Source organism: Girardinichthys multiradiatus, chromosome 18 (assembly GCF_021462225.1).
Source record: "Girardinichthys multiradiatus isolate DD_20200921_A chromosome 18, DD_fGirMul_XY1, whole genome shotgun sequence".
Classification (NCBI taxonomy): domain Eukaryota; kingdom Metazoa; phylum Chordata; class Actinopteri; order Cyprinodontiformes; family Goodeidae; genus Girardinichthys; species Girardinichthys multiradiatus.
The window spans coordinates 6,752,311-6,775,261 of record NC_061810.1 but is presented as its reverse complement, the minus strand read 5'-3'; the positions used below and the strand labels follow the sequence as shown (position 1 = coordinate 6,775,261).

The 22,951-nt window shown below is 42.0% G+C and overlaps 1 protein-coding gene across 2 annotated transcripts in view; it reads left to right on the top strand.

The window, feature by feature from the left end:
- Window positions 1-1,632: 1,632 nt before the first annotated feature.
- The window catches only part of dpf1 (double PHD fingers 1), an 88,248-nt gene continuing 66,929 nt past the window's right edge, over window positions 1,633-22,951 (top strand). The window contains exon 1 of one of the 2 annotated variants that reach the window (XM_047392280.1): window positions 1,633-1,742. In XM_047392280.1, the coding sequence (XP_047248236.1) occupies window positions 1,633-1,742 (110 nt within the window). Of the gene's footprint in view, window positions 1,743-21,354; window positions 21,412-22,951 lie in introns of those variants that run through there. The other variant, XM_047392282.1, reaches the window with a different exon arrangement.

The window sequence follows — 22,951 nt, the reverse complement described above, 5'->3', positions numbered from 1 at the left end:
TGTTTTGATCTATGACCTTCATTTCTTTTTTAATCTATATTTGTTTTTGTTGTGTATTTTGTGTTGTTTAGTCTGAATGGATGGACTCCTGGAAGAGTAGCTGCAAGGAACTAAAGCTAATGGGGGTTGAAGTAAAAAGAAAAGAAATATGTGGAAAAGCTGCTCATGCACACTGTTTGGTATGGTGGAGGATCTGTGATGCTGTGGGCCTATTTCTCTTCCAAAGCCCCTGGTGACCTTGTTGGAGCACATGGCATCATGAACTCATGAAATATTGGGAGATTCAAAATAAAAATCTGGTGTACTCTCCTGGTAATCTGATTGTGGGACACTGGGTTTTTCTGTTGGAATATGATCCAAAACATACAGTATGGCTAGATCAACACAGGAATGGTTAATCAGACACAAAATCAAGCTATCTTCCATGGCCATCTCAGTCCCCAGACCTACATCCTACAGAAAAATCTGTGGATGAAAAGAACATAAGAGAGAACTGAGGTCTCTGGAAGATCTAGAGAGACTGTGCATAGTGGAATAGTCAAAGATCAGTGTCACATTTTATAGAAGAAGAATGCTGTCCTGTTGGTAAAAGGAGATTATAAGCAGCAGGAGTACTAACTATTGTGCCACCAACCAATGGTGGTTGTTGATATGGCCCATATTGGAAGTTGCTCAGGCCGGCAGGAGAAAGGGTGCAGCATTAGCACCAGATAATAAATAGAACACCTGTTTATAGCACACTGAAGATATTTTCCAGAGTTTTAATGCATGCGTAGTCAATAGGGATTTGGCGCCCACATGTCTTTAATAGATGCCCCTGCTTTTGCAGCTGAGAATGGGGAGACCAGGTGCTCTATGCATGAATGAACTTCATATATCCCACCTCAAAATGTCAGAGATTTCCCTGCATTCTAATTGCTTAGGGCAGTGGGGTGGGATATAGCAGAAGGAGAGGCTCTTCCATCCCACTATTCATTGAAGAAGCTGCACTGCCACGGGTGATTTTTGTATAAAAATAATTCTTTCTCTACAAAATGCCTGTTTTGCTACTTGAAAAAAAATATGGAATAAAATTAAAAGTGAAACTTGTCTAAATGTCTCAATGTGAGATCATGCTACTGAAATAAAAGATGATTTTATATTACATTTCACATATTTTTACCATTAGTGCCAGTAAATATCTTAATATTCTGTTAACGCCACTCAGGATTATTTAACACTTCAATATCTGTGTAATAGAAGTTTTCAGAGGGAACCTTACTGGTAGGTAATTACCTTCATTTGCATTCATATTTCTACCTCTTTTAATTAAAACCTACCTTGAAAGCTAAATGTATTCTCATAATCTAATTTATCACCGGATTAGACAGTTATATATTCACAGCCATCCATGCAACATACCTAAATGTTTTTTTTACCCCCTATATAAATTGGGATGGGGGATGGCTTTGCCCTTACAGGTCCGAGGCGGGCCTGTCGTCCACTGGCACTGCAATCCCCTCTGGTACTTGTAGTACCCACCGCTTCGTCGTGTGACAAGCAGACATGCGCCAAAAACTACACTTCCCTGAAGCTGTCACTGAGCGCTCCCGTTTCCCATTGGCTGGCTCGCTCCAGCCGCAGCCCCAGAGAATGAATGAAATTGAAATAGCTGCTACATTACATGTACAATACCGGGCTCTGCGGTGTTGCATATCATACTATACCAAAATGGCCACAGCGGTGCAGAACCCCCTCAAATCGTAAGTACCGGGCATCTTCTGTCATTTTGCGCCTTTTCGTGTGGGTTTTGTGCATGCTGTCAGCGCAATCTCAGCGCTTTAAAAGAAATAATAAATCACAGATAATTCTCAGCGTGATCACCAGCACGTCTATATACACGCAATGTACACAGCAGACACTGAAATAATGTCAGGGGATGCGCGTGAGCAGAAAAGTTGAATTTAAAGATGACGGTTTGAAGATGGAAGTGTGGTATGTGCGCTCCGGTGCAGTTCAGACAATCAGTCCCTGATCCAACAGCAGCGTGTGTGCAGGGATATGGAGGAATGCTGGAGGTAGGTTTGGGTGACCCGGCATGTCCCTTGCCAGCCAAGATCACAGTCAAAGCCAGGCTGTGGTGGCGGGCTGGCTGCAGCTTTGGATGGCTTTTTAAAGCAGCCTTGAACTGAGCACTATTTGTGGACAAGGAGGAGGTAAACAGAGCTGCTGATTTTGGGATGCAGCGTTACCTTCCGGACCCCTCGGAGATGGACAGGCTGGATATGTACGCCGGTCGGAGAGCTGCGCTCAATACGCGCATTTGGACCGCAATTACACAAATCTTGTATTTATACAGCATCGCGTTTAGTTTCACCAAGGAGATCTTCACGGCTGTGAAGTTTCCGCTTAGCGCAGGGTTTGTAGGGGTTCTCCTTCTTTTTATTATTTTTCTGAGGCTTATTTTAGAGAAATGCAGAAGCTGCCCGCCTGATGGGCACCTGGCCAAAAAGGTTAGCGGATGTGAGCCTGTCAGCGTGTGCTGACACTAATCCAGCCAAAATATCCCACAATGGCTCCAATATGAGCCAACCGTGATGTGCTGGAGCGCACCAAGCCTCTCTGGCTTTAAGCAGTTTGAAACAAAGAAAAGTCTGAGGAAGAAGAGCTGTGTGCAGCAGCAGGGGCAGTCATCGGATGCCTGTGCAGGTTCTGTACCTGAGTCCAGATTATGCATCTTTCTGTCTTTCACTCGGTGCAGACACAGGAGGGATTTCGTGCGATCCAGCGCACGACCAGCCTGCATGTGTCTGCTTTGACTGTCGCTTCACGGGAGGCAGGGAACCGGAGTGCCATGGTGTTGATTGGAGGACTGCTCTGATTGGCTGTCATGGTATTTCAGTGTTTTTGGTTGATTGCTATTGTAATTAAACACCAGTCAGTCCTCAGAAATGAAAGACACGCTCTATAGTTTAAACTCCTATGAACTCCTATGAGATGCACCGATCAGAGATTTGTAGTAGATTTTTGATCTCTGGTTTTTGTAAGGCTTGACCTACAGATGCAGATTTCAGCCGATTTCAATGTCTCCTAAAAACTCCAATGTAAGAAGATCTATAAACAGCATTTTAAACATCGTTGGTAGCCTTCCTGCCCTGAGCAGTCATTACTTATTTGTATCAAGATTAGAGACATCAAACCGGATGTGTGAGAGTTGCTCAAAAACAGGGTTTTACTAATATTTTAAAACAAATACAGAATGGTTACATAGTTCATATTTTAAGCTTTATATAGCATATTAGCAATTAGCTAGCATGTGTCTGTGTATTTTCCATAGAGAATGTAGGTCTTTATCTTAAATTTCCATGAAGCTGGGGACATTTCCAAATCTGGCAAGATCCATGACAGATTTGTTTAAAACTCAATGTAATAAAACAAACTGTCTCCTATTCTTCCTTTCTGCAGAAAGTTTTGCTCTAACGTGCTCTCTTGCAATGGAGCATGTCTTGAAATGTTCAGACATGTTATAGAAAATTGTTTCCTTTCAAAAAGCACCTTACACCTTTCATGCTTACTTTGACTTCGTTTTTAAGACATGGCAAAAGTTAACTTCACTCAGTAACAGCATCCACACCAAAGAGTTGTTGTCAGCAGCCTTAAATATGGCGTGTTTGGAAAGAGATCATATTTAAGTGTTTATGGCCAGCTGGGGCAGTCAGGGTCGATTAAACACAAAAATCAGCCAGTTGAGATGAGATGGTTTTTGATATGGGCAACATCATTTTCTGTCCAGGGTGGTACAGTCTGGGGGTGCGCAAGTTTTAGATTTCATATGGGAATAGGGGCCTCCTGTGGTATGCTGAGTTGTAAGAAAGGAAAGCTGTTTTCTCCGAGTGTCTGCTGTTGATGAAGTCAGTATTTGATTTGCAGCCCATAATTTGAGCCCACAGAGGTTCTTGATATTGGCAATACTGGCCATCACCCAGGGCACCACTATATTAGCGGTAAAAAAAAAAGGGTATTTAATCAGTGCGTAGTGTCCATCCCCCTGTGTTGTGCACACTGAAAGCACCTTAAGAAAACATCAGCAAACACTGCAGCTGGCTAATGTTGGTACCTGATTCCACATTGCTATTTGGTGATAAACCAAAAGGCTATTTCACAGATTTTTAAGACTATGGACTGCATTTGATCAGCTATAGAATTGAGTTCTTTTACACTAAACAAAGTCTTTAAAACAAAGTTTGTGATCTTTGAAACCATTCCATTTATGGAAACATAAAAACATAACTTTTTTTAAAACTCTTGGTGTGAAAAATGCAATATATTGACTAGTCTAACTTGGGTTGAATTATTCTACAGTGATCACAGATGCTTTAATAAAGATTCTGTTGATGATACCTCCAATCTACATGTAAAAAATTGTTTCTTTAAATATTGTTGAATGTATGACCTATCCAGGGTGTACCCCTGGCTTTTTTCCAATGACTGATTTTAGTGGGGGAGTTGGTGTTGGTTTGATCGGGTGTTGCGTGGCAGAAAAAGTAACTTTATGCCATAACCGATACTAATAAAAAAAAAAAAATGTTTATGATCATCTTGCACTATGATTCGGACACAACCTTTGCAGGTTAAGTGGATGGGAGGTTGCATGTGAAACCTTTCATCTTCTGCTCGGCCATCCTCCTCTAAGTCGTGTTTGGTCCATGGCATGCTCATTCAAGCAAAGCAAAAGTGTGGCCAGATTGCTCCCAAAGGTCCTCGGTGAAACCATGTGAGGGGATTAAATTGACTGATTTGCATGGAGTCAGAGAGGGAGCAGACATTGGGCAGCAAATACGAAGAATAGGATTGGTTGAAAAAAACACAGTGAATGCACAGTAAATGCCAGAATGAGGGCCAGTGACTAATGAACACGACCCACTTTCAAATGGTGGTCCTATATTGATTTCTAAGTGCTTTATGTTAGACAAAAGAGGTAAAAATTAGGCACAAAACAAGGCAGCACAAACTGTTAGCCAGTATCAGCTCTGCAGAGATGTTAGATAACAAATCAGTGTGGCCTCTGTGAAACTGCAAAGCTGAATGTGTGTATTATACAATTCAGCCAGAGCAATCGAAGCTCCTTTTAACATCTCCTTGACTATCTAAATGCCATCGTTACCCAGGATGGCTTTAAGTACGTTCCAGTTACAACATTAAAATGGGCTTTTAAAGAAGTCCTTTTAATTAGCACATCCCCAAACAAACTTGCAACAAGAGGCTCACAAATTAGAGGCCTATCCTGCTGAAAATGGGCCAAGTACCAGCAAGATTGGGTTCAAAGTCAGCTCTAATAGGGCGGCTGGCTGTCAGACCTGAGGCGGAAACAATGCCCGTTCTGGCCCTAAATTTTTTTTAAAGATTGTTCAGGCTCAGGAATAAATTCCCTGATAAAATGTCTTATTGATGCCAAATAAGCAGGCCTTGCGGTATACAGAAGAGCTTGGTTGGTCACCAGCCAGAGCTGGCCCAATGCATATGTGAACTAAGTTGCAGCTAAGGGCCCCCTGGGCAGCAGGAAACCCTCCGATGCTGTTGACTTCTCACTCAGAATACAGATATCAAACTACAGTACATTTCTGTAGTTTTTTTATGAATGAGCCTAATATCAGTTTTGCTTCTAAAAGTGCCATCACACTGTTTCCTGGTATGCCATGGATACTGAAAAACATGCGTTACATTGGTCGATGTATGTATATATGATAAAAAGAAGGGGATTTGGTAGGGATGGGCGAAATGTTATCACAATACTTCAATTCAATTCAGTTTTATTTATATAGCGCCAATTCACAACACATGTTGTCTCAAGGCACTTCACAACAGTCAGGTACATACATTCCAATTAACCCTAATCATTGAACAGTGCAGTCAGAGCTAGTTATTTATTCAAATTGGATCAAATGTTTTTCTGTCTAAGGAAACCCAGCAGATTGCATCAAGTCAGAGACTTGTAGCATTCCCTCCTCCTGGATGAGCATGTAGAGACAGTGGACAGTCACTGGCGTTGACTTTGCAGCAATCCCTCATACTGAGCATGCATGTAGTGACAGTGGAGAGGAAAAACTCCCTTTTAACAGGAAGAAACCTCCAGCAGAACCAGGCTCAGTGTGAGCGGCCATCTGCCACGACCAACTGGGGGTTTGAGAGAACAGAGCAGAGACACAAAGAGAACAAAGAAGCACTGATCCAGGAGTACTTTCTATGTGAAGGAAAAGTAAATGTTAATGGATGTAGCTCCTTTAGTCGTTTCACCTAGAAAGAAAGAACAGATAAACTCTGAGCCAGTTTTCAAGGTTGGAGTCTGAAAGAGAGCACCTAGAGTTTGTTACAGTAGAAGCTCAGTCAATCCCCATGTCTAGGAGGGAGAAAGAGTTAAACACTGAAAGACAGGGCTATGTGGATCATTGGTAGAGGGTGAGCATTAAGTTGTTGTCAGCAGAAGCTCGGACAATTCCCCTCTCCAGAAAGGTGTCACAGGTAGACACAGAGCCAGGCCAGGTGTAGCTTCTAGGAAGAGAAAAGTGAGAGCAAGGTTAAAAGCTGAAATAACAGCAAATAATGCAAAATTGGAAAGTAGTGTGAGAATGTAGCGAAGAGGGTGAAAGTGGTCATTATGTCCTCCAGCAGCCTAAGCCTATAGCAGCATAACTAGACAGATAGTTTCAGTTCAGATTATTTAGTTAAACGGCGCTTATTCACAACAATGTCGTCTCAAGGCACCTCACAAAGGGTCCCTCTGATGGTCATTGTTATACTAAAAACCACAAGGATTGGGATACCTCCCTCTGTCAGACTGATTATAACCATAAGTTCATGGCATTTATTGTAATAACGACATAAGTGGGATAAGTATTTAAAAATTAATTACCACCATTACCTTTTTAGCTGTGCATCTGTCTCTACACAAAGTCAGAGCCCAGCGGACACTAATACTTGCTCTAAATGTAAACCCTACTCTACTGAATAGGCTGCTTTAGTTCACCAGTTACCTAAGTAGTGCAGTTGCACCATACACAATTGCCCATCTCTAGGTGGAACATCATGCCCCTGTTTGGTGCATTCCTGTTCTAAATAGTGCATGTATATGAGGAGCAAGCAGGTGGATTTCACAGTGTTCTGCTGTGTCAAGACGAGGTATGTTACATTGGCTGTGATGTCAACATCTCCTTTTATTTATTGATTGATTATTTTCACATTTAAGGCTCAACTGGCCATCTTGGAATGACATTTTAATGCTCTGAGTGCCCCTAATTGGTCAAATAATTCAGTCAAGCTTCAGTTTCACTTTTAGTTTCAAGAATCCGGCATGCTGAGCTGAAAACTTCTTCGTTAGTGTTGACAGCATGCTGTAGTATGAGATTAAGTACGGTTATTATTGGGTCATTGCTGCAACATGTGAATTGAAAATGCATTTATTCTGCAGCAGTGGCAGACGTAAACAGGAGAGCTGTGCCCCTCGTGAAAGTTTTCACCGTGTCCAAAAAATATGTGGCATCCTGGCTGGTTTTCAAGTTATGCCACAGAGTCAGTGTGTAGTTAGGCGATGCCAGAGGGTTATTTTAGCTTAGGCATCATGCTATTCTACTCTGCTTTTTGAAATGCAAATACTTAAATGTCTGATGGGGATATAAGGTTCCTGAATATCAATTTTAAATAAAGTAGTTTAAAACTATTCCCTACTCTATCAAGTCTATATTGAAAAGGTGCATATTGGACAAAACTGCCAGACCAAATGAATAGGTCAATAAATGTGTCTTCATAATTAGTTAACTTGTATATTTCTTCTATTAATTATTTTAAATGATTCATGTGAAGCTAAAACAGAACACATTCTGTGATAAGGTCAAAATAATTGTTAACTTACAATGTAAGCATGAAATTAGGTGTAATGCTCACTTCTTCTATTTCTCTACTTTGAACCTTTGTAGTTTTGGTCGTGTCATACATAACTTTTTCTGCTACAGAATGTTTTGTACCTGCCATACTTCAGTTCATACCCACCAGGGGGACGTTTTGTACCTGCTTTGACAGTTAATGATTTTAAGTCTTTTTATATATTTTACCTGCAGTTTACGGTGGGGAAAAGTGGTTCCAGCAAGAGTTATTTAGGTTTTTTTTGGGGTTCAGCTTGCCCAAAATGTCCGGAGGTTTTCAAAAAATAACAAAACTAAATAAAATAATCATTGATATTTGAGAAAAAGACTTAACTTCAAAGAAAATCAGCATTCATAGTAGGTGTGTGAAATGCTTTGCTTACAGGCGCAAAAGGAAGGTATGATGGGATAAAATGGCAACGATACAAGATGCAAATAATTTATAATCACTGTTTAATTTCCACAACTGGCTAGCCACTAAGGATGCTAAAGTTAACATCTGTTTTGGAGCGTTCTGTTGGACTGACGGAAAGTTCTAACGAGTCTGGACTGCATTTGAACAGCTCTAGCACAACTGTAAAATACTCATGCTAATCTAACCTGGACTGGATAATTCAAAACTTTCTTTAAAACACAGCCTAAGATTTATAAAACCTACATTATAATTAAAACAAACTCAATGAGGAAGAATTCTGTTGCTTTTTAGACAAGCATAAAACTATACAACAATATATGGACTAGTTAAACATGGACTGTGATGTTCTAACGATTACAGATTGAGAACACTTTTTGTGAATAGTATAACATTTACTATGTTTGTGTACAATATAATCATTATTCGGTTTCCCCAAAATATTACTAAAACCTATTCTTGTTTTTTTGAAACCAGTGTTGTTTATCTTCTCGATTTGTGAGCTGGATGCATTGATACACCTTTTGTTGATGATATGAAATGGATATAAAAAGAGATTAATTGGCAACATGTTGACATGAAATGGTGGCATGAAGTGGCAAAGGGATGAACTGACCCAGAGCCAAGTAGGGATGTCCAATGCTTAATAAAACATTTTTAGTGGCTGGGAATAGATGGATTTAACTGGAGGAGGGCTCTGTAATCAACGTCTGCTTAGGGCCCTAAACAATCTTGGGTCGGTTCTATCATCAGCTGACGTGTGGATCCACTGTACATTTCCCTACCAGTCTGTCTGTCTCTTTGCTGGATTAGATAAACATTTAATCTCTCTTTCTATCTTTTTCCCTCTGCTTCCCTCTCCATCCAATTTCCACTCCTCACATAAACCCCGCTGCCTTATCTTCGTCTTTGCCTTCCTCCTTCATCACTCTCTCAATCCAGGACTTGTTTTCCTTTTGTTCAGCCACTTCCTTTCCACTTCCTTCCCACTTCCTTTCCACTTCTAAATCACTTGTCTCCATTGTGGATCAATGTCTGTGTTGATATTCAGCAAAAACTATAGCAGAGGACAATTTATATCCATTTTATCAGATCCCTGTAATTCCTTTTAGATAGCTTATACTTAAGAGCTTCTTAGGGGGATTTGGATACAAATCTATTAACAGAAAAGGTTTATAGTGTACTGCTACTAAATTATATAATGTTTCCCATTTTGAGATCCTATCTCAAAATGAAAAACATCATATTTGATAAGAAAATATAATGGATTAGGAAATATAAGAAAAATCCTCAAACATGGAATAAAGTGCAATTAAATTCACTTCATGGCAACCAGGACTCAGAATGTGTGGATGCTTGGTGTTTCTCAGCGATATTACTTATTTGTGCTGGTTAGAAGAGGCAGATGCAGATAAGCATGTGCTGCTGTATTGGAGGCATTTGCGGCAGGGCCTATGTAATATTACTTGTGCCCTGCCTGACTGAGCCCAGCTTAACAAGTTCCTTGTAATAACCAGCTCTGTGTGCAAACAGCCCCATTTGATGGCAGAGGCCGCAGCCTGCCAGTTCTAGAGCTTTCTTTCCCCTTCCCAGTCTCACCCTCTCATTCCCTCACTCGCTCATTTCTGGTCTGCCTCTGCTACACACACATACACACACTGTTGCACTCATTACTCCTCTCTCTGAGTTTTCTTTTTCTGTAATCTTATGGGAGCCTGAGGTCTGATGTTTTTAAGAGGGTTACTTTTACCGAGTTTTTTCTTTCATCATCCCCATTATTTAGACTTTCTATATGTTGTAGTTGGAAGGTTGGATAGGAAGAAGCTGAGAGAGGGAGAAAGAGGGAAGAATGGATAAGTATTTTTAGCGCTATGACCTATTTCTCCAGTGCTACCTAACTGACTGTCAGTCAGCTCCACTGCTTGGGGACCGTGTGTGCTTTCCAGCCAGCAAATTTGGGAAAATTCTGCTGGAATGTAACTGTAAATCCGAAGAGGCGTGTGTTGTGGATAAAGATGAGGATAATTCAAACCTAATTCTTTCCTCGTGAATCGGAACCAATCCAATTCAATACCGGTATCAGACCTGATACTGACATTATTTTCTAGATTGGATCCGGCTGATGCTCCACGGCGCTGTGTTGCTGGAGGTCATATTCTAGCTAGTTTTATTCTGGATGTTTAATCTTACAGCAGAAATTGAATTAAAATTAAAAACTTCAAATGGAGTGTCCCAGTGTGCATAATAGGTCTATTCATAGCTATAATTAAAACCAATTTATTTTATCTAGGTTTAGACCTAGAGAACGCTCTGGTCTAAAAGAAGTCTAAGCTTAGATTTGAAATAAAAAACTAATAAGAAAGTTCACAAAAAGTCTGCAAGCAATGCAAAAATGTCCAAAAGAATAAAGGACACTATTTATTTTACATGTCGTTGAACAATTCAGCTGTACAGGATGTGCAGTGACAGTAAGATGCTTCCTCGATATAAGAGTCCTAGTTCAAGTTCGTTACCATAAGGAATATGTTGTGCACACAGAATTGTGATTTCCAAGCTACTACACAAATAACTCTGAGAGTTATTTGTAACAGAAATAACGCAGCGCCGACAGAACGCCGCCGTGGTAGGAAGGAGGAACTGAGTTTAATTTGGTTTAAAAAAATGACTTTGACTAAAAATGATAAAGAACCAACTGATGTTTTTAAATATACAGTAGATATAATGACAGGTTTAAGCAAGTTTTCATGCAATAATTGCACTGAACTTCCACAACAGAAAGCACCAGCAATAATTATTTTAGATCTATTTTTCTTGTCATTATGTTAGAAATTTTGTTCTTTTTCTACATGAGTTTCCACAAATATTAACGTCACAAAGAAGAGAAGGTGTCCTCCTCTAGCTGCAAAGAAATTGTGTTTTTTTAAAATTATAAAACCTAAAAATAGAATAAAATAGTGGTTCTTTAAAAATGACAGCAAAACTCCTATATTAATGATTTATCAAAAATTGTAAATTGTCTTTTAACATTTGTGGCTCTAAACAAGTTTTATTTAGCTGAACTCAGGGCAAGGTTGCCGGCTCCTGCTGTAGTATAAAAGGAAGTCATTTTTGAGTTGTTGCCTTGTTGATGAGCTAAAGAAGTCAGCTAATGAAGACTGGTTGTTAGGCTAACGGAATATGGATCAAAGTATGCTCACACTACTGGCAGAAGTGCAAGAAACATAAACCAGAATTTGTGTTAAAGAAAGCTGTACAAAGAAGTTAGTAGCAGCTAGAATGCTGGATATGTAGTCTGCAGACATTAGGATGATTTATTCATTTTTTTACTTTTGGTAAACTGAAACAATGAACATGACTGATCAACGGCTTTGCTCTTTTTGTTTTTACCGTTGGAAATACTATACTGAGGTGCAGGTTCCAGGTAGAGTAGTTTGATTCAAACTCAGTTACAATCACCCAAGAAGTGTCTTTGAACCCACTTTGAAACTGTTTCAAGGACAGGAATCTTGCAATTCAGAAGAAAAATTAAACCTAATCACAGTGACAAGATTTAAATGATCTGTAAGCCCTGTGGGAACACTGAGTGGCTAACTGCTATTGATGCTAATGTTAGAGTTTACCTTCGAACTTAAGGGGTATTTCACAATTTTTAAAAGCCTGGACTACATTTAATCATCTCCTTTATTCTATTTGTTAAAGCTCCAGAAAGGGAGCACCTTAGGATCACCTTAGGATTAGACAAGTATAAAAACATGAGTATATGGATATACGTAAGTCAAACACGGAATATTCTACCATGGTTCTAGATTCCTTAAAACAACGTTTGTTATTTGTGAAACATTTTTATATGTGAAAACCAAAGATGAAGATATATCAAAAATCTTGTTCTTGTGAATTCATCATCTCATCAGCTAGATGTATCTGTACTACCCTAGCTGAATGTTAAGTTAGGGGAGAGTGCCATGCAGCCACATGGAGGCGTAGCAAGGAGCTTCAGCAGCAATAGGAAGGTTAACTGGATTACAGGAAATGACTTTGTTAGATCTGCTTGAGGTTTCAGTCCCTGAAACCGTATGAATGGTTACTTGAGTTCCTGAAGTAACCATACACATGGCGTGCCAGGCACCGGACGTCCAGTAGGCATTTGAAACAGATACCTGAGCCACCTCAACTCATTGCTTCGAGGCCCATAGGTCTGTCCATAGGCCTATGCAACTAGTCAGCAGGGTCAGGAGTCCTGCAAGCCAGCCAGGCTCAGTAGGACTCCTTCCTCAGCTTGACGGCATCTGCTGGTGCCCACCACCAGGTTTAGGGGCTTGTCGGCACTGCAGGCAGCGAACAACTTACGGCCACAGCCATGGACTGCTGCATTGACAATAGAGGTAGAGTACATTGTCCTCTTGGACTCAATGTCTATAGCCTCCCTCGAGAAAAGTTCTACCGGAGGTGGGAGTTGAATATGTCCCTGACCGAGTGCGCCGCCAGATGTTCCCTGCAAAACCTCACTACATGTTTGGGCCTGCTGAGTCTGTCCGGCTACCTCCTCTGCCAGCAGATCCAAGGCACCACCAGGTGGTAATCGGTAGACAGCTCAGCCTCTCTCCCCCCCCCCCCCCCCCCCGAGTATCAAAGACATGTGGCTGAAGGTCAGAAGACATGACTACAAAGTCTATCATTGACCTCCCGGCCTAGGGCGTCCTGGTGCCAAGTGCACTGATGAACACCCTTATGCCTTTAAATGGTGTTCGCTATAAACAATCCATGACTGGCACAGAAGTCCAACACTGAAACACCACATTCCCCCCAATCACAACCCTCTAGGTGTCACTGTCATTTCCCACATTGGCGTTAAAGGCCCCCAGCAGAATGGTGGAGTCCCCGAGAGGGGCTCCATATATCAACTCACCAGGGACGCCGAGAAAGCAAGGTACACCGCCTTGTAGACCGAAACAAGGGTCAGAAACCTGTCTCTGACCAAAAGGCACCGGGATACAATCCTCTCGTCCACTGGGCTACACCCAGCTGGAAAGCAACAAGCAAACCCACCCCAGCCTGTAAAATGTTTCTGCATATTGTAGCATATGTTATGTCATCAGCAGTATATACAGTAATTAATGTTTATTTTTTCTAACAAGGAGCACTTAGACCTTGTTATTAGTTTTGCATTGGTAAATACTGTAAAACTGTCGCATTTTTATACTCAAGGTTATCATACCATTAGAAACTCATGGCCAAATCCAACTGGCTAACTAGCATGCAACAAAATAAACAAAAACTATACTGAATGATTAAAAAATGTGTTCTGAGGTGGAAATCATCAATATCAGCCGATATTCAAATGTAGATATTTGAATCTAGTTGCCCCATAAAATTAGATTGGAGCATCTCTATTTCCTCTGTGTTTCTTTCGGGTCCCTATGACGAGTTTATGAGGGTGGAGCCAAAAAAAGGTATATTTTCTCTGCAGCACTTTAATAAGGATGCAGACTGAGGTGAAGAGGTGGGGGTGGGTTTTGGGAGGGTACCGCACAACACACATGCACATATACAGACATAGCATGAACAGAGAGGTGCACGCACAGAATCAGAGGTTGGTGTGTTCTGCTCCATCACTGTAATAAGCGGCCAAGTGCAGTGGTGATAAATCTCACCTGAAGGAGCTGTTCAGAGGCAGATTGCCCTACCCTGATGTACTACCCTCGGTACACTCTGCAGCCAGCCATGGGCTATAGCAAATGCACCCACACGCTCAGACCAGGAGAGCTTTGCACACAGGACGCATAAAGAGGTGTACACAAACAGTAGCCTGCATGTGGATTTATGCACATACAAACTCTGTGATTTAGAGACTTCCAGAAAAACCACACCCAGCGGACAAAGAGGGAGGTCCATGCAGGAAACCCTATACCCTTCATTAAAACCCCATTCTGTAGGTAACACAAAGCCCTGACAGAAATGACATGATCTGTGGCACAACTCTGTGCATATGTCTGCCCTGCTATGCACTGTCAGATTTCTTGTGCCTAAATATGCACACACGCATTTACACACACACACAGACAGACCCGGTGCCATGACAGCAATTTGAAGAAACTGACGTTTTCCAGCTGGTATTGTGGCAGGCGTTTCGTTCCTGCACAGATACTTGTTCCTGTCTGTCCATCTGTCTGTCTGTTCGTCTGTCACTGTCACACCGAGTGTGTAGCCTCTTTGTCTCACTCTGACAGACACACACTCACACAGGAGCTTTATTAGTGCACGTTTGAACATTTCAAGCCACCATTTCCCTCCGCGTGCCAGTTTGTGCCCAACATCAGAGGAGCAGGAGAATGTGTGTGCATGCAAACACATTCAGAAAGTGGAAGAGGCGGGAGGGGAAAAAAAAAGAAATAATTTGAGTGAGAGAGGAGAGTGGAGAAGAAATTGAATTGGGGGGGTGAGGTGCAAGAGGAGAGGTGGAGGGGGGGTGACTTGGTAAGGGTGATATTGCATAGTTTAATCTGTTGAGTTCAGCCGTGGAAAGGCCGGGGGTGGGGGAGGGGTGGAACAGAGCAGTGGTGGGATGCCTGATATCAACCCTCCTCTGTGCACACTCACATAAAGCTCTGCAAGGGCTTACATGCATGTGTGTGTGTGTGTGTGCTGTCTGTGCTGTGTGTGTGTGCATGCGTGCGGTGTGTGCTGTGCCTGTGTGTGTGTGTGGCTGCACAGATGGACAATAGTGGTCGAAACAGGTGTGTGGGCCAAGTGTACACACTTAAGCATTTTTAATGGTCTGCAACAAAACCCAAACACACACATTTTAGACAAAAACACCAGTCAGAGCAATAAATAAGTGTGAAACGCAAACTGCCATCAGCCCATATAAAGCCCATTTTACATGTGCAGCACTTCATTCACTTCCAGTTTAATCACCTCATTTCACCGTGCTAAAGTGAATTTCTTTGTTGGCTCGGACATTTCTCGTTATTGTGCACTAATTGTCCCAATTCCCTCATATTTCTCATTTGGCTTTTCCAATGATGCAGTTTTACCTCTAGGGGGAGCCCTCAGTATCCCTATTGGTCATAGAGGCAGCTAATTGTTATGGTTAATTGCAGCACAGTGAGAAACTGTTGCTCCATGGGTGTGTGTGTATGTCTGTGTGTGTTCAGAGTATGGATGTAACTCAGTGTGAGCTGAAGAGGACCGCTCCTCCTGGATGGGACTTGAGGGATCACCTAGAGATTCAGACAATGGCTTACGCACGGTGGGACTGGTGGGTTGCTTGTGCTTTCTAGGATGGCACTGTGTCTGCTGCTGTCTGTCAGCTGCACGAGGCACGTTTATTTCTTTATTTATTTATGTGTGTGTGTGTGTCTGTGTGTGTGTTCCCAGTGATACCAGTTTCCTCAGTGCTGTAGCGTAGGCCTCTCCCTCCCCGCTGTTTGCTCAGTGGAGGCTGAGGCAGACAGCTTAGTGTGGGCTCTGGATTCATCCTCACACACAAATACACACACACAGTCTGTGTGCTACAGACTCTCTCGTTTCCTTTCCACATCTGATCTTGAGTTGGCATGTGTGGATGTGCTCAGAGGTTCATATCTGTACTGTATCAGCATGCAAGTATTTTGAGGCATGCTTTACTTTTTGCTAGTCTGTGCATCCATGTATGCATGTCCAGGTGTCCTTTGTGTTTTTGTGTCCTTGCAGAGTGTAGAGCCACATAATTGTCATGTCTGCCTGGACAGTTTTGGTAGTGAGCTCCAGTTTGTTGGAGATTTGGCTCTTCGCCAGTTCATTACTAAAGGCGCTGTACCTAAACCTCTCTTTGCCTGGGAGTAAAGTTGTGTCTCTTAGTGTTAAACCAAGCTTCCAATATCAGGTAAAAAACTAGTAATCTAATATTTTAAGATGACTTTTTTGTTTTCTCATTAACCTCTCTTTGATTGACATTGTAAAGGATTAGTTTTAATGTAGACAGAGCGATCTACTAGCTGATTTTGTGTGCCTCGGTCTAAAATCCGGTCTTGGCTTTCCTCCATCAGCTGTGTGGTTTGATGATAGGCAGTTTGGTTTCTCAGTACCTCTCTCTGTGGTCTGTGTTTTCAGCAAGTGCTCTGCATGTAGGACCACAGTGGCCACAGGCCAGCAAGCTGCAGCTGTGGGAGTTTCATTGTTGACTTCCCCAGTCACATTCACTTTTCATTAAGCTTGCAAAGGTTCTGTCCTGTCAAATAAATATTTCCATATTTTGGGAATGCGTCTCCTTAATCTATATACAGTGGTATACAAAAGGCGCTAAACATTTTTACATTCTGTCATATTACAAATAAGACTTCAATGTAATTTTTGGAAATAAAATAAAAAGATCTTAAAAGTGTGGCATGCATATGTTTTCAGTCACCGCAAGTCTGTTGCTGGAGGTCCCTACAAGCTTTGCCGATCTACGTACATATTAAAATTTTTCCAGATTCTTCTTTGCAAATCAGCTCTAGTTCAGTAAAATGACAGGGAAAACATCGGTTAAAGTAATTTTTTTGTATTGACACATATTCTCAGTTGGATTTAGGTCTGGACTTTAAATAGGCCATTCTAAAACACAAATATGCTTTCATCTAAACTGTGGCTCGGACTGTTTGTTTAGGATCATTGTCCTGCTGGAATGCAAACCTTTACCTCATTCTCAAGTGTTTTGCAGCTTCTATAAGGTTTTCTTTCAGGGTTGCCCTGTATTTAGCTCCAACCATCACCTCATCAAATCTGACCAGCTTTCCTGTCCCTGCTAAATAAAAGAATTCCTACAGCATGATACTGTCCCCACCAGGTCTGACAGTGTGGATGGTGTGTCTTTCTTCCATTCTTTCTTCCATTAAGGCCAGATTTGTGGAGTGCAATACTCCATCCATCCTCCGTCTGTTCGTCCATCCGTCCGTCCTTCCATCCATCCACTTATCCAGGATCAAGTAGAAGGGTCAACAAGTCCAGGAGGAAAACCCAGACATCCCTCTCCCCAGCAACATATTCCAGCTCATTCTGGGGTATCCTAAGGCATTTCCAGGCCTGACAGGATATATAGTCCCTCAGTAAGTTCTGGGTCTACCACGGGTTCTCCTCCTAATGGTAAGTGGCTTTAAAACTTTTGAAGGCACCCACGGCACATCCTAATAAAATGCCCGGACCACCTCAGCTGGCTCATTTCTATTTGGAGGAGCAACGGCTCTACTTCGAGCTCCCCATGGATGAGGGCACTCCTCCCTATATTTCTAAGGCTGAGTCCAGCTAACTTGCGGAAGAAGCTCAATTTGGCCGCTTGTATCCTGGACCTCTTTCTTTCTGTCATGATCCATTTTTCATGACTATAGGTGAGGGCTGAAATGTAAACAGACTGTTAAATTGAGATCTTTGCTTTTTGGCCCAGCTGTTTTTTCACCATAATCGGCAGGATCAGTGCCTACATTACTGCAGACAGAGCCCCAATCTGTCTGTCTATCTTCCAGTCCATCCCACCATTACTCATGAACAAGACACCAAGATACTTAAACTCCTCTGCTTGAGGCAGAGACTCACCCCCAACCCAGAGGGGGCAGTCCACCTTTTTCTGGTCGACAACCATGGCCTCAGACTTAGAGGAGATGACTCGCATCCTGCCTGCTTCACACTCACACACGGTGAACCACTCCAATGCACACTGGAGGTCATGGCCTGAAGAGGCCAAGATGAGATCTTGAAGTTCCCAAACCAGACACCCACCTTACCACAACTACACCTTGAAATCCTGTCCATGAACACCACAAACAGGATCAGTGACAAAAGGGAGCCCTGAAGAAGCCCAACGAACACTGGGAACACAGCTTGGCAAGGTCCCTGTTTCCCCTTTCTGAGTCATCAAATGGTTGACATCCCGATGCCATGTCCACAACCTCCCTCAGGACATGAGAACAATTCTCCCAGACAATTGAATTAAAGATCACCAAGACAGGTTTCTTTGCCAGACCTTCCCAACTCACCTTCACCACTCGTTTGGGTTTGCTGGGTCTGTTCGCCCGGCCACTGGATCCATCTCACTAGCAAGTTGTGATTGGTTGACAGCTCTACCCCCCCGTCACCTGAGTGTTTAAGACATAACGCCACAGGTCTGATGATACACTTGCAAAATCAATGTTCGACCTCTGGCCCAAAGTGTTCTGTCACCAGAACACTAGTCATAATCCTTTTGGTTCTTATTTTTGTTCTTCATTATTGTTCACTATGTTCCTTATTTAGCTACAGTAAGTATTTATCATTAATTAAATTTATTCAGCTCACCCATGCCACCTTATTAGCCAGCACTTGTGTCATTTAGCTCTCTGATTCTCATTGTTTGTTACTAGTTCCTTCTGTTGCCTCTATTCTCTGCCATGATCATCGCTTCTCTGTACTATGCCAGTTCAGTTCCTGTATTTTCTGCCTGATCTCTTTGAGCCAGACCATTTTTGTAAGTTTTCTTAGTTTTCCTTGATTATTAAAGCACTCAGTCTTATTTCCTGGTTGCTCTGCATATGAGTCCTGCAACTGCAACATGACAACACTTATGAATAACCTTGTGCTTGAACATAGTGATTGTTATGTACATTCTATGCCTCGTGGGAGTCACTGAAGTGAAAAACTGCTGTTTGTTGCATAAGCCCAGACGACAGCCAGAACCTTTACCTTTCGCAAACTAAAGTCTCAAAGAGGTGACCGTCTTCCTCACCGGAGAAAACTCCAAAATTGAGGCACTCAGCTAAATATCCTTACCCCTGCCTGTCGCCTCTCTCCCTGGGCAACACCAGAGTAGGAGAAATCCAGCCCCTCTCCAGGAGTTGGGTTTCAGAGCCTAAGCTGTGCGTCAAGATGAATCCAATTATTTCTAGCTGGTACCGCTTAACCTCACACAACAGCTCTGGCTCCTTACCTGCCAGTGAGGTGACATTCCATATTTCTAATGCCAGATTATGCTGCTAGGAATTAGCATGCTAAGGCTCCTTCTTTCACCTGTTACCAAACTTGCATGGCACCCAATCCCAATGTTCCTCCCTGCAGGTGTTAGGCCTACATAGAGGGATTCCTGTAGCTTCTTTGGGCTGAGCCTAGCCAAGTGGCAGGAGCCAAAGCTTGACCACCAGGTGGAAGCTCAACCCCCCCAGGCCTTGCACCTAGTGGTTGAGCTTTGGCTCCTGCCACCAGGTGCAAGTTCAACCCCCCCTGGCCTTGCTCCAGGAGAATTCCCCGGACTCCTTAATCTCGGCAAGGTTCGCCTTTTTCTGTGGTCAACCATATCATCAGGATTCATGAATGTCTTTGAGTCTGACCCCTCCTCTGGGGCCAATTTACCAAGGGAGACCCTACCAGGAGCTAAGGTTTCAGACAACATAGCCCTCAAGATCTTCGGGGTTCACAAACCTTTCCCCACGTTATGGTGGCAATTCAGTTAAGACCCAAAGTTTCTATGGGGCTTTATTAATTAATTCTCTCCTTACCTGTCATCAGTTAAGCTGGACAGCCATGTCTTGGGAAGTTTCCAGTTGTGTCAAACTCGTTTAATTTTATACCTGACCTTTCTGCTGTATTCTGACGGACCCCTGAGGCCTTCACAGAACAGCTGGATTTACGTATAATAATATGATTAAATTACACAGAGGTTTGATATGTTTACTAATTAGGTGAATTTTGAATGCGATTGGTTTATTTGAAGTTTAATTAGGGGTAACGGAGTAAAGGGAGGCTAAATACAAATGCAAGTGTTAGGTATTATTTAATCAACTCAGAGGTAAGGAACGACACACAGTCAGTTTTAAGGGTAGCTGTGCAATACAAACTACAAAGTATTAACACTCGTCCCTCTTTATTTATACATGCTTGGTCACACACAGTTCAAACAACATTCAGGGTGTGTGTGTGTGTGTGTGTGTGTGTGTGTGTGTGTGGGGTCAGAAAGGTTAGGGTTCATTTGTCTTGATTATAAACAAACAGAGGAAGTGGGAAGTGGGGACCTGGTGAATAGCCCCCAGATGCTGCTAATAAAATAATAAAAGCATAAAAGCATAACTCATTCTTGTCCCCATCTCCCTTCCTATAACATGTAAGGAAAGAAAAGCACTTACATGAGTGATAAACAATACAAAATATGTAAAAACCCTAACAGCAAGCCACATCATCTGGACTTTTATTTGTAAAATTCTTTGAAAACCATTCATCATGTTCCTCCTACTCCACAGTTATGTGTGTCTTTATGTTGATAGAAGACATTAAATCCTCAAAAATAGATTTGACTTTAGGGTTGTAACGTAAAAAAATTTGGAAAACTTCAAGGGGTAAGAATACATTTACAAGGCACTGTGCAGAGTATTTCTGGGTGTAAAACTGCTCTTGTAATTTGCCACCTTTGAGCAGAACAGACTTTTTCCATTCACCCTGTTTTGAGGGAATAGTATGTAATATCTTCTGGCTGCAAATTCACTTAACAGACAACCCCTTCTGCCAAGAGTATTTTTAAAGCATTTTTTCTGTTGCACCTGCAGCCCCTTTAGGGATCATGCTGCCCCCTTGTTGCTCTAAGAATAGCTTTATGCCTCTGCAATTCAGGTTAATGCTACTTAGCAAGCCGGCCAGCACAACGAGGGACTTCATTCGAGGGAATGTTAGCTGATCTTGCTCTTTCAGCTGGTTTGGTATAGACCTGACTGAATTTTTGAACTAACTCTAAAATCTTAGGATGATTATTTTTCTAATCAGTATTCAAAATCTGATGAACTTTTATTGCTATTTGCACAATAGTCAGGTTAGATTAGATTAGATTCTCTCCTCTGCCTTGTCTCCTCACTTTCTCTGCTCTTTTTGCACATCTACCTTGCTGGCTTCTATTGAAGCCTCCAAACAAGCAGTCATGCAACATCCCTATCTCAATATAATGAAATTGGAGGGGCTCAAATTGAAAGATGCCATTTTCTTCAGCTGTCACTTTATTATTGAGTTGGAGTTGGGTGGGTGTGGGGTGGTTGAGTTATGCCAGCTCATCTGAAAGGCAGCAGGAGGGAGAGATAGAGGTGGATGAGGACTGGAGGAGGGGTGCAGAGGGATGAGGGAACCACCAGGAGCTTATGGGTGAGTGGTTTTGCATTTGGAATATTTCTCCTTTTTCCGCCTCCCTTTTAACGCTGTCTGGTATTTCCATTTGGTTACTAGAGCAAGTCCATGTTTCTCATTTATGAGGCTTCTCTTTGTTTCTCCAATCGTAACGTGTTTTTGGTCCCTCTTTTGTGCAACTTTTTCAGCACTTCTGCATGTCTGTTAGACTTCTCTCTTCCTAGTTATTAGTCTTTATATGCAAACAGCAAGCACTCTGTATTTGCACCTAAAAAATTCAATGTTCTACATTTGAGCCTCTGCTAGCCAATATATGTATACATATTCAGATTTTTGGAGGGTGACAGTTTTCCATAGCTCTTAATAACATGGAAAATAAAGTGTGATTGGCTGTGAGAATGTTACCTGGGAAAAGCAACACTGGAACCAAACTGGAGTAACAGAAAAATGGACCTCAAGCTGGCCAAAAAATATGAAGCTTGAAGTGCATTTCAGAGTGCTGAGTGGTAACATTTCAGTCAAAAAGCACATTCTCTTCAGAAAAAGGCATGCTGCCCTCCTCACGGACCTCAGCTCAGCATATTGCGGTCCAGTCACATCCTTTAATGCCATGTGGCCAGTGATGGCCCGCAAGGTTGCAGATCCGGTTTGTGAGATTCTGATGTTGCCATGCTCATCTTGTCAGGCCGCTCCAGCATCTGTTCGGTTTGACGGCTGAGCTGGACCTCCACCCGGGACTGCTGATTCTATTCAGCACTGCGACAAGCTTTCTTTGTGCTTTTTTAAGTTTTTTGTGTGTGTCCATTTAGCTTTTATTCTGTACTGATTGCGATTATATGTTCTGGGTTTTGGCATGGAACAGAACAGAGGCAGATTGAAGTAATAACCTCTGCCAGAGAGTTTTTGTAAACCTCTGAGTTGGTTTTGATTTGCTCTTTATGTGTCAATTAGGAGAAATCAAAAAAATTTGATATGTTTCTATGGAATTTAGTGCTGTGGACTGAGAGGGAAATTGTTAGATTTTTTTTTTTTAAAGATATTTTTTTGGCACTAGTGGCCTTTATTTTCCATTTTTGACAGTAGGTAGACAGGAAAGAGGGGTAGAGAGAGGGGGAGACATTCGGTAAATGTCACCAGGTCTGGGACTCGAACCTGGGACAGCTGCCATCTGAGGACTGTAGCCTCTGTATATGGTTGTGTGCTTTTGCCCCTACACCATCAGCGCCGTGCCAAAAATTTAATAATAATAATAACAATAATCATGATAACATCAGCAACAATATTTGCAATACTACTACTGCTACTACTACTACTACTACTACTACTAATAATAATAAAAATATAAATTTTTAACCTACCAAAAAATGTCCAGAATATTAGACCTTGTACATGATCTTGTTATTTTTTGGTAGATGTCTCTTTAAAGTGCTTGAAGTGAACTACCTCCCTAGTGTAGCCACTGTTTCTGTGATGCTGCACTGCTAGAGCAGTCCTTTGTGCACAACTAGTGTGCACAAAGTGTGTCTGAACCAGCCATTGTTTGAATTCCTCATATTTT